This window comes from Dendropsophus ebraccatus, chromosome 9, assembly GCF_027789765.1.
Source record: "Dendropsophus ebraccatus isolate aDenEbr1 chromosome 9, aDenEbr1.pat, whole genome shotgun sequence".
NCBI lineage: Eukaryota > Metazoa > Chordata > Amphibia > Anura > Hylidae > Dendropsophus > Dendropsophus ebraccatus.
The window spans coordinates 10,421,464-10,434,084 of NC_091462.1; the positions used below are offsets into that span (position 1 = coordinate 10,421,464).

Consider the following 12,621-nt stretch of genomic DNA (forward strand, 5'->3'; position numbering starts at 1 on the left):
TCAGTCCTCATTTTAGCGGCACAATCCGGCAAAACCGGACGGCAAATGGGGCCGAGTTTAATAAGATTCCCTATAAGAGTGAGGAGACACTGAGGCTAAATCCTGACTTATAATCCACTGATAATAAAACTAATGGGGATAATTCAATGTATATAGGTCTATAAGTAATGGGGACACCAACGTTACCAAGTCTATGGAGAAGCACGTGTGTATGCAGTGTGCTATATACAGAGACTGGAGCGAGGGTCCCAATGTTCCGCACAGATAAGCCGATGGAGTATTATAAGGCCAAGTATTTCCCTGCAAATTGTTCTTTGTATCCAGGCGGCACAGACAATGCCACCAAGTGTGAGTCCTGTAGAGCGCAGCCACTTGCCGGGGAAGAGCCATGTGCCGGATGCCAGATCGCTGTATATTGGGACGCTTAGGTTTGGGATCTAAAAATATTGCTTTAAAGACTCAGGAACACTGCAAACCTGGAGAGGAACCGAGGAGACATTGCTGCCAGGGAGGAAGCTGCCCATACACATGTGATAGCTGCCACTGCTGCCAGGGAGGAAGCTGCCCATACACATGTGATAGCTGCCATTGCTGCCAGGGAGGAAGCTGCCCATACACATGTGATAGCTGCCACTGCTGCCAGGGAGGAAGCTGCCCATACACATGTGATAGCTGCCACTGCTGCCAGGGAGGAAGCTGCCCATACACATGTGATAGCTGCCACTGCTGCCAGGGAGGAAGCTGCCCATACACATGTGATAGCTGCCACTGCTGCCAGGGAGGAAGCTGCCCATACACATGTGATAGCTGCCACTGCTGCCAGGGAGGAAGCTGCCCATACACACGTGATAGCTGCCACTGCTGCCAGGGAGGAAGCTGCCCATACACATGTGATAGCTGCCACTGCTGCCAGGGAGGAAGCTGCCCATACACATGTGATAGCTGTCATTGCTGTCAGGGAGGAAGCTGCCCATACACATGTAATAGCTGTCATTGCTGCCAGGAGACAAGCTGCCCATACACATGTGATAGCTGTCATTGCTGCCAGGGAGGAAGCTGCCCATACACATGTGATAGCTGCCATTGCTGCCAGGGAGGAAGCTGCCCATACACATGTGATAGCTGTCATTGCTGCCAGGGAGGAAGCTGCCCATACACATGTGATAGCTGTCATTGCTGCCAGGGAGGAAGCTGCCCATACACATGTGATAGCTGCCACTGCTGCCAGGGAGGAAGCTGCCCATACACATGTGATAGCTGCCATTGCTGCCAGGGAGGAAGCTGCCCATACACATGTGATAGCTGTCATTGCTGCCAGGGAGGAAGCTGCCCATACACATGTGATAGCTGTCAGTGCTGCCAGGGAGGAAGCTGCCCATACACATGTGATAGCTGCCACTGCTGCCAGGGAGGAAGCTGCCCATACACATGTGATAGCTGCCATTGCTGCCAGGGAGGAAGCTGCCCATACACATGTGATAGCTGCCACTGCTGCCAGGGAGGAAGCTGCCCATACACATGTGATAGCTGCCACTGCTGCCAGGGAGGAAGCTGCCCATACACATGTGATAGCTGCCATTGCTGCCAGGGAGGAAGCTGCCCATACACATGTGATAGCTACCAGCCAGACGTCCGGCCACAGCTGCCTCTGCCACAGAGAATACAAGGACTATAATCACTTATAGACATCTTATATACGTAAGAAGGTATGGAGAGGGCTCGGAGCCATGCTGACACATTCTAATTCCAGCTACTTAACCATCTAGATGCCATGGCTGATTGCCTCCTCACAATTACATCTCTACTGCGCCATGGCAGATCTGCTATTACAGCCTGTCTGTAGAGGGCTTATCCAATAGATCTTTTTCTAGATGGAAATGTGGTGGTCCAGGGCGCTAAGCTTAGATACACCCCCATGTGGCCACATATCAGCTGTCTAGACATTGGCCCTTTAAATGCAGCGCCGTGATTGACCGAGCTCGTTGTCATTTGCTGTCAATTACTATTGTGGATAGAGGCGGCATTATACCTCAGGTCACAAGAGGCCGTTTACCCCCCCCCCCCCCAATCGGTGCAGCACACACGTCACATCACTTGTGTATTCGCACAGAAAGAGCGAAGGAAGTTCTGGAGGAGGACACCGCTGCCGCAGGTGAGTATGTGGTGTTTTTTTCACTGATGTTTTCCTGAAGCCTCCTGATCAGTGTTTTCTGACCATAGAAAAACCACAGACGTGTTAAGGGGCCTTACCATTGTGGACTAGATGGGGCTTTTTGTTAATTTTTTTTTATGTGAAATAACCATTAAAAAACAACAGCAAAAAAACATAAACACAATTCTAGCACTGGGCCCTTTATTTTTTTCCCATAAAGTTTTCCCTGTGTGGGACACAAAACCTTTTTTATATTAATAGTCCAGACGTTTCCTCACACAGTGACACCAGTTCTGGTTTATTTTCTTTCTACAGATTCTTTATTGAAGTACGAAACAGCAAAGAGGACAGCGCAGTGCGAGTCGTGAGAAGCTGGAAGACGTTCTACAGATGTTGCAGAATACCTTGCACAACTAAATCTGTAGTGAAGCGAACTTTAAAGGGAGCCCGACACGGCTGGGGACGCTAATGATACCGTTAGTTTTCTTACCTTCCTCCTTTGCGCCACTTTCCTAAAATCCTGTATTTTATTAGTATGTTAATTAGGTGGTTCAGTGCACTGGGGGCGGGGCTACAGCACTTGATGCAAGGATTTGCCCGCCCCTCTTTATGAATAATTATCCAGTATATGAAGTGACATCACTGCTGAGCGCCACCCCAATATTCATGAAGAGTGGCGGTGGATTGGTGCACCCATTGCTGTAGCCCCGCCTCCAGTGCACTGAACCAACTAATTACCATATTAATAAAGAAAGGTAAGAAAATGTTCTTCTTCCTCAGTGTCCATTAATAAAGATCTCATTTTCCTCAGTGTATTTTTAAGCTTTCTTTAAAGTTTCGGTCAGTTGTTATGTTAATTTTTTTTAATTTGAAAAGTTTATGGGGTATTTTGTACTGTTAAAAACTTTTAAATCAAGTGGACTTGATTGATCCCTTAACCTGTACAATCCAAACTCCCTTAAAGTGGTTTTCCAATGATAAAGCCTATTGTCAAGTGTCTAATAAATAAGGATATATAGTTTTTTTCAAATTTTACTAACTTTCCCTGGTCTTTTATGCTTTCCTTCAGCTTCTGGTCCTGTTCCTGCTGTACACTCTAGCTGGCAATTCAGCCAACACTTTCTCCCTCTCACTGTGTGGAATGCTCCTGTGGGTGCAGAGGTTGGGGGTTATGCTTAAGAAGGTATAGTGGGAGGAAGATAATCCATAAACATCATCCACTATACTCCAATCCTCTGTCTGGTTCTGTGGTGAGACAATTAAAAGTTGCTTACAGTATATAAGGAGGGATGATGGTGTCAAGGTCCATCCGGGAATACTGAGAATCCGATAATCCCGCCCTCTTCTTGAGGATAATGTGATAATTTCTGCTTCTTAACTATAACAGTTTGTATGGTGAATGATTGCATTAAAGCGAATGTACCATAAAAACTATTGTCATTTTTTGTTTGCAGTACCTGCTTGCCGCCGGCGAGGGGATCGCAGCGGCACAGTCAATATTTCAAAACACTGCCCGGTTCCTGCACCATTTTCTACTTTAGCACTGTCACAGTTCGGAGCACTGGTTGCAGGCCCGCTGCCCCCCAGGGTCACGATAGCCCCTCCCCTCAATGATGTCTCTCCATTAGAATTAAGCATGGCGTGTCACCCAGAGAAGACTGGGGGGCACCAGACCTCAGTGCTCTGAACCAGGCAGGTGCTCAAGCAGAAAATGGTGCAGAGTGCAGGAATCAGGCAGTCACTGGGATCCCCGCACTGGTGCAGAGCAGGTACTGCAAAAAAGAAATTCTAGTAGTTTTAATGGTACATTCACTTTAAACTCAAGGGAAAAGTTCTTTGCTAAATAATATGTCTGTTCATTAGGAGCCACAGTCTCCATTTGCTTCTGTCCTGGACAAAGGCCAAATGATGGTCGATGTCCCCGCACAGCTATAGTGATACGGAGGCCTAGCTGTATTCCTACCGCTACTCTCTTGTAGGACGTGTTCATCTGAATCCATTATTCTCTACTTTGGGCTTCCTTGGCCGCAGACGCTCCAGTTGACAATGAGCAGATTGCGGGTCACCCTCCTGCTCTGACCCCTCGTAATCATCAGTTTTCTCCAGAGAAAGTTAAAATTTGCCTTTGTCGCAAGAGGTTACTGATCTATAGAAGGAACAAGGGCAGAGTTAGGGAAAGATTGGTACTGAGCTCCGGAGAACAATGAGTCCAATGTACAGAGTGGCCACAGACTGGAGCGGCTTCTAATAAGCATTTCATAAATATGGAAATTAAAAATGAACCCTTCACCCGCGCGTAATCACATTAACTGTGCAATGGCGCTTTCCATGTAAACTGATCCAGATCTGATGATTCTGTCTCTGCTGTTAAATTTTTATCGAGCTCCTTACTTTGCATTTGTTTGGTTATCTGATCTCCCCGCTAAATTGATTAACAAGCAGGATATCAATGAGTCCATAATTCACTTACAGATTAATTAGATTCTCACTTAATATCCAGGCACGTCGTGGGCCCCGAGCCAATGATGCTGCTATCAGCAAAGAGCTGTAAAGAATCCTGACAAAAGTGTTCCCATGTGAATAAAGCTCCAGATTAAACACAGACCGCCCCTCCGAGATGTCCCACAGACCCTCTGCCCCTCCGAGCTGCCCCACAGACCCTCCCACCGAGGTCAGGGCTAGATATGTAATCTGCCACTCACAAACCCATACACCAAGACCAGGACTAAACACACAGACCATCCGCCCCTCCGAGCTGCCCCACAGACCCTTCGCCCCTCCGAGCTGCCCCACAGACCCTCCACCCCTCCGAGCTGCCCCACAGACCCTCCACCCCTCCGAGCTGCCCCACAGACCCTCCACCCCTCCGAGCTGCCCCACAGACCCTCCACCCCTCCGAGCTGCCCCACAGACCCTCCACCCCTCCGAGCTGCCCCACAGACCCTCCGCCCTTTTGAGCTGCCCCAAAGACCCTCCCATCGAGGTCAGGGCTGGATATGTAATCTGCCGCTCACAAACCGTTCACCAAGACCGGGACTAAACACATAAGGAACCACCTCCCAACCCTTGAGCTACCCCAACAGCACCTTCCACCGAGGTCAGGGGTGGATACGTATATCTGCCACTTACAAAACCTTACACCAAGATAGAGACTAAACACATTAAGAAAGAAATCTGGTCCCCCGCCTCCCCAGGTCTTGTTTTTAATGTTGTATGTGTTTTTTTCTGTGAATAATTTAATAAAGTGATATACATGTTATAATATACCATCTAGTCCTGATATAGTTTTTTAGGGGTTTCCCTTCTCTCCTTTTTTTTCGGTGTGACTAAACACATTAAGCCCTACAACCAAGCTACCCACAAACCCTCCCACCGAGGTGCGGGCAGCTTCACAAACCCTCATACCAAAACCAGGACTAAACACAAGGACCACCTCCAAGCTGCCCTACAAATCCTCCCCACAAGGTCAGGGGTGGATATGTAATCTGCCACTCACAAACGCTTACAGCAAGATCTGGACTAAACACATAAAGCACCACCCCCGAGCTACCCCACAGACCCTCCCACAGAGGTCAGGGCTGCCTTACAAACCCTCACACCAAGACTGGGACTGAACAAACAGACCACCCTGCCAAGCTGTCCCACAGATCATCCTACCAAGGTCAGGGCTGCCTCACAAACCCTCATACCAAGACTGGGACTGAACAGAAGACACCTTCAGGCTGCCCTACAGACCCTCGCACTGGGGGCTAGGCTGCATATGTGATCTGCCATTAAACCCTTCCACAAGACTGGGACCGGGACCGAACAAACTAAGTAATTCCTCCCCAAGCTCACCCATGGACCCTCTGACCAAGGTCAGGATTGCCTCACACACCGTTACACCAAGACTGGGATTGAGCATACAAAGCGTTTGATGTGCAGGAATAACAGCCCATCCGTGCAGGAGCTCTTCTGAGGGAAAGCTCTGTGGGGCACAGGAACGCCCCCAGTGCTCCTGAATAGCAGATTTGCATATTTGCTCTCAATCAAACCTCCAAAACTGCGGGACCTAGAGAAAGAAGAAGACCAGGCCACAAACATGGCAGCTGCATGGGGATATCAGCCCAAACCTGCACAAACCTGCTGGTCCCCTTTAACCAGTGCACAATGGTATTGTAAAGACAACAAGGAATATTTACTATTTGGACATGTCCCGATGAAAAATGAAAAAAAAAAAAAAAAAAATGGTGACACCATTAGACCGATAGTCCAAGTATAAGACAATAGCAGCTCCCTGTGGAATGACCTCTTCACAAGTTACGGAATATGCTCAGTAATGTTCTCAAGGGGACAGGTCCGGTCTATTCTCGTCTATGTCCATGGGGCTTGCTGTAAAGCATGTCACTAAATGCTGTTAAAATCAGCTCAGGCAAGATGACCGTCAAGATGACTGCCAAAAAAAAATAAGTTAAAAAGGGCAATGAGAAAATAGAAACAGATCAGAATAAAAAGGCAGCATTGGGAATGACACCCAAAACTGCTTCAGTCTTCCGAAATTTCTCTGTCATCCGACCATGGAAACCGATGTAATCCACTTTAAGTCCATGTTTACTCTCAATGCAGTTTTAGGCTATGTTCACACTACATAAGTTTCCAGCCGTAGCGCGTTCCGTGAATAAGCGGCCGGAGACTTACGTAGTTTGCGTACAATGGAAAGTATACGAAGTACGGCTGCACAGTTCACACTACGTATGAACTTACGCCCGGATCGTACGCAGCGGCGTAAAAAATTAACCAGACCATTGTTTGCGTACGAAAATGCCGGAACTTACTCCCGTAGCGTTACATGCGGTCCCGTACGTAGTGGTGATTTTTTCATTTTCGCAGCTTTTTGTGCCGATACAAAAGGTTCTGTGGGGTGTCCGGGGCTAGGCGAAGATTTCCAAGTAAAAGACCGCTGTCAGATCGATACGTAGGGCGCTCGGGAAGAGTAAGTAGACTTTGGGAGTAAGTTCGCAATCCGTACGTAGCCGGCCGCAAGTAGCGTAAATTTACCGCGTATATGTCCGGCCGCGAAAATATGCGGCCGGACATATACAGAGTGTGAACATAGCCTTAGGGTTTTTTCTGTTTTTACTCTAAATAGGTTCAGGATCGTGCGCTGATTCATTTTCTTATATAACCTTACAGCAGGTTTACATGATACAATGCACTGCAAGCTTAAAGGGATAGTGTGGCGTTTTTGTTTTTCCACTTAATTAACACACATTACAAAGTTATATAACTTTGTAATGTGTGTTATTAAGCGGACTGCCCCCCCCCCCCCCCCCCCCATGCGCACCAGCAGCCTTTTCATTGTCTGGAGTGCATCACACCTGATTGGCTGAGCTTGCTGGAAGCCATGTGATACGCTCCAACCAGTGAAAAGTCTGCCGGTGCACATGTACACCAGCATCCTTTCCTCTGCCCGGAAGCAAGGACGGCGGCCAAAGACAGCGGGGATGCGGCCGGTGGGAAATTCGGCGATCATCACCAGTGGGATAGTAAGTGTATTTTATGTGTGTGTCTGTGTTTATTTGTCTTTTTGTGTGGCCTCCGCACTACCCCTTTTAAAAGACAACAGTGTTCGTCCTTCACCCATGCCAACAAAAGTTCTATCCGACCCTGTTATAAGTAATTGTATCCTCATTATCACCACTTGGGGGGCAGGGCAGGAAAGGGTTAAGAGGATAAGAAAAAGTATTTTTCTTTCTGGAAAAGCTTCAATAAAAAAAAAGTTGATTAAAAAAAAAAGGTTCGGTTTGCACAAACCCGAATGTAACATTAAAGTTCAGTGAACCTGCCGAAACCAAACTTCTGAAAACTTTGCTCATCTCCACCAAGGGCTGCTTGGTTTTGCTGATGGTGACAAGGCCGTACAGCCATTGGCCGTCATGTGCATGGATGGAAGGATTAACAAGAAGTGCAGGTACCGTTCTTCCAAAAAGCAAACCCTCGTGTGTGACAGATAACTGAGCCCCGGGCCACTTCATTTTGGCCTTTTTATGAACAATAATAGATTTTCAGTATTATTACATTGGGTCATGGTAGCGGAGTAATAACAGCTATAAATTTGCTCAAAATACTATTATCTATGTAGTGATCACCTCACTCTGTCATCACTAATATCATTACTTGGTCACTATTACCGTCATCATTACTTGTAGTACTCCCGTCACTATTACCGTCATCATTACTTGTAGTACTCCCGTCACTATTACTGTCATCATTACTTGTAGTACTCCCGTCACTATCACCATCATTACTTGTAGTACTCTCGTCACTATTACCGTCATCATTACTTGTAGTACTCCCATCACTATCACCATCATTACTTGTAGTGCTCCCGTCACTATAACCATCATTACTTGTAGTACTCCGTCACTATCACCATCATTACTTGTAGTACTCTCGTCACTATCACCATCATTACTAGTATTACTCCCGTCACTATCACCATCATTACTTGTATTACTCCCGTCACTATCACCATCATTACTTGTAGTACTCCCGTCACTATCACCATCATTACTTGTATTACTCCCGTCACTATCACCATCATTACTTGTATTACTCCCGTCACTATCACCATCATTACTTGTAGTACTCCCGTCACTATCACCATCATCACTTGTAGTACTCCCGTCACTATCACAACCATCATTACTTGTAGTACTCCCGTCACTATAACCACCATCATTACTAGTATTACTCATGTCACTATCACCCCCATCATTACTTGTATTACTCCCATCACTATCACCACCATCATTACTAGTATTACTCCCATCACTATCACAATCATTACTTGTAAAACTCCTGTCACTATTACCACCATCATTACTTATAGTACTGCCGTCACTATCACCATCATCATTACTTGTAGTACTCCGGTCACTATCACCACCATCATTACTTGTAGTACTCCCGTCACTATCACCATCATTACTTGTAGTACTCCCGTCACTATCATCATCATCACTTGTAGTACTCCCGTCACTATCACAACCATCATTACTTGTAGTACTCCCGTCACTATAACCACCATCATTACTAGTATTACTCATGTCACTATCACCCCCATCATTACTTGTATTACTCCCATCACTATCACCACCATCATTACTAGTATTACTCCCATCACTATCACAATCATTACTTGTAAAACTCCTGTCACTATTACCACCATCATTACTTATAGTACTGCCGTCACTATCACCATCATCATTACTTGTAGTACTCCGGTCACTATCACCACCATCATTACTTGTAGTACTCCCGTCACTATCACCATCATTACTTGTAGTACTCCCGTCACTATCACCACCATCATCACTTGTAGTACTCCTGTCACTATCACCATCTTTAATAGTATTACTCCTGTCACTATCACCATCATCACTTGTAGTACTCCCGTCACTATCACCATCATCACTTGTAGTACCCCGTCACTATCACCATCATTACTAGTATTACTCCCGTCACTATAACCATCACTTGTAGTACTCCCGTCACTATCACCACCATCATCACTTGTAGTACTCCTGTCATTATCACCATCTTTACTAGTATTACTCCCGTCACCATCACCATCATTACTTGTAGTACTCCCGTCACTATCACTATCATTACTTGTAGTACCCTGTCACTATCACCATCATTACTAGTATTACTCCTGTCACTATAACCATCATTACTTGTAGTACTCCCGTCACTATAACCACCATCATTACTTGTAGTACTCCTGTCACTATAACCATCATTACTTGTAGTACTCCCGTCACTATCACCATCATTACTAGTATTAATCCCGTCACTATCACCATCATTACTTGTAGTACCCTGTCACTATCACCATCATTACTTGTAGTACTCCCGTCACTATTACCACCATCATTACTTGTACTTCCATCACTATAACCACCATCATTAGTAATAAACTCTTCACTATCACCATCATCAGCACAAGCAGTAGTAATCTCTTCAATGCCACCCTCCTCACAGTTTTGTTCCATTTCCTTGTTACATGATTAGAGTCTTTTGCCTACCTCCTGGGCTTCACCATGTGATCAGCATTACCAGACTTCCTCATGTGATCAGCATTGCCAGGTTTCATCATGTGATCACTATTTACAGGCTTCATCATGTGATCAGCATTACCAGGCTTCATCATATGATTACTATTACCAGGCTTCATCATGTGATCAGCATTACCGGGCTTCATTATATGATTACTATTACCAGGCTTCGTCATGTGATCAGCATTGCCAGACTTCCTCATGTGATCAGCATTGCCAGGCTTCATCATGTGATCACTATTTACAGGCTTCATCATGTGATCAGCATTACCAGGCTTCATCATATGATTACTATTACCAGGCTTCATTATATGATTACTATTACCAGGCTTCATCATGTGATCAGCATTACCAGGCTTCATCATGTGATCAGCATTACCAGGCTTCATCATGTGATCAGCATTACCAGGATTCATCATGTGATCACTATTTACAGGCTTCATCATGTGATCAGCATTACCAGGCTTCATCATATGATTACTATTACCAGGCTTCATTAGTAGTCATCTCCTCACTATCACCCCCATCATTAGTAGTCATCTCCTCGCTATCACCACCATCATCAGTAGTCATCTCCTCGCTATCACCACCATCATCAATAGTCATCTCCTCGCTATCACCACCATCAGTAGTCCTCCCCTCGCTATCACCACCATCAGTAGTCATCTCCTCACTATCACCCCCATCATTAGTAGTCATCTCCTCACTATCACCACCATCATCAGTAGTCATCTCCTCACTATCACCCCCATCATTAGTAGTCATCTCCTCGCTATCACCACCATCATCAGTAGTCATCTCCTCGCTATCACCACCATCAGTAGTCCTCCCCTCGCTATCACCATCATCAGTAGTCCTCCCCTCGCTATCACCATCATCAGTAGTCATCTCCTCGCTATCACCACCATCAGTAGTCCTCCCCTCGCTATCACCATCATCAGTAGTCATCTCCTCGCTATCACCACCATCAGTAGTCATCTCCTCGCTATCACCACCATCAGTAGTCATCTCCTCGCTATCACCACCATCAGTAGTCATCTCCTCGCTATCACCACCATCAGTAGTCATCTCCTCGCTATCACCACCATCAGTAGTCATCTCCTCGCTATCACCACCATCAGTAGTCATCTCCTCGCTATCACCACCATCAGTAGTCATCTCCTCGCTATCACCACCATCAGTAGTCATCTCCTCGCTATCACCACCATCATCAGTAGTCATCTCCTCGCTATCACCACCATCAGTAGTCATCTCCTCGCTATCACCACCATCAGTAGTCATCTCCTCACTATCACCATCATCAGTAGTCATCTCCTCGCTATCACCACCATCAGTAGTCACCTCCTCACTATCACCCCCATCATTAGTAGTCACCTCCTCGCTATCACCACCATCATCATCAGTAGTCATTTCCTTACCATCACCCCCATCATCAGTAGTCATCTCCTCGCTATCACCACCATCAGTAGTCCTCCCCTCGCTATCACCATCATCAGTAGTCATCTCCTCGCTATCACCACCATCAGTAGTCCTCCCCTCGCTATCACCACCATCAGTAGTCATCTCCTCGCTATCACCACCATCAGTAGTCCTCCCCTCGCTATCACCATCATCAGTAGTCATCTCCTCGCTATCACCACCATCAGTAGTCCTCCCCTCGCTATCACCATCATCAGTAGTCATCTCCTCGCTATCACCACCATCAGTAGTCATCTCCTCACTATCACCATCGTCAGTAGTCATCTCCTCGCTATCACCACCATCAGTAGTCACCTCCTCACTATCACCCCCATCATTAGTAGTCACCCCCTCGCTATCACCACCATCATCATCAGTAGTCATTTCCTTACCATCACCCCCATCATTAGTAGTCATCTTCTCACTATCACCCCCATCATCAGTAGTCCTCTCCTTGCTATCACTACCATCCTCCTTAGATTTGTGCTCCTCATTGAGGTCCCTATGACTGATCAGTACTAGTATCCTGGGTCTCCTGACAGGATAATGCAGAGTTGTGTTGGTCACACCGCAGCCTCGCAGCCTTAGGCGCTCATTCTATCAGTTTTGTAGATTTAACCCTGTGCAGACAAGCATTAACCCGCCACTGTATATTGTGCTATATATCTCCTGCTATTGTGTTGTGCTACAACTAAGCAGAAACGATTGGGTGCTGGGGACACAATGCTTAGGATAATTTTTTATTATCTTTATATACGTCCACTATATTGCATTGTGCTGAAAAATTCTATATACGTCATTGATATTTTCCATGACCTGTAATTTACACCTCTGATAATGCTGGCTCCAATGTGACTCCTGGGTCAGAAATGTTGGGGCACCTCTTTGCCAGTAGAAGAGTAAATGAACTAA

The 12,621-nt window shown here is 46.1% G+C and overlaps 1 protein-coding gene across 1 annotated transcript; it reads right to left on the minus strand.

The window, feature by feature from the left end:
* Positions 1 to 10,734: 10,734 nt before the first annotated feature.
* Positions 10,735 to 12,093, minus strand: LOC138801745 (protein starmaker-like). Its single transcript, XM_069984840.1, has one exon. The coding sequence runs from the start codon at positions 12,091 to 12,093 to the stop codon at positions 10,735 to 10,737; it is 1,359 nt and encodes a 452-aa protein (XP_069840941.1).
* Between the last annotated feature and the right edge of the window lie 528 nt (positions 12,094 to 12,621).

Coding starts and splice junctions, on each gene's coding strand:
- LOC138801745 (XM_069984840.1), bottom strand. CDS start 12,093: ATGACTACTGATGATGATGGTGGTGATAGCGAGGGGGTGACTACTAAT.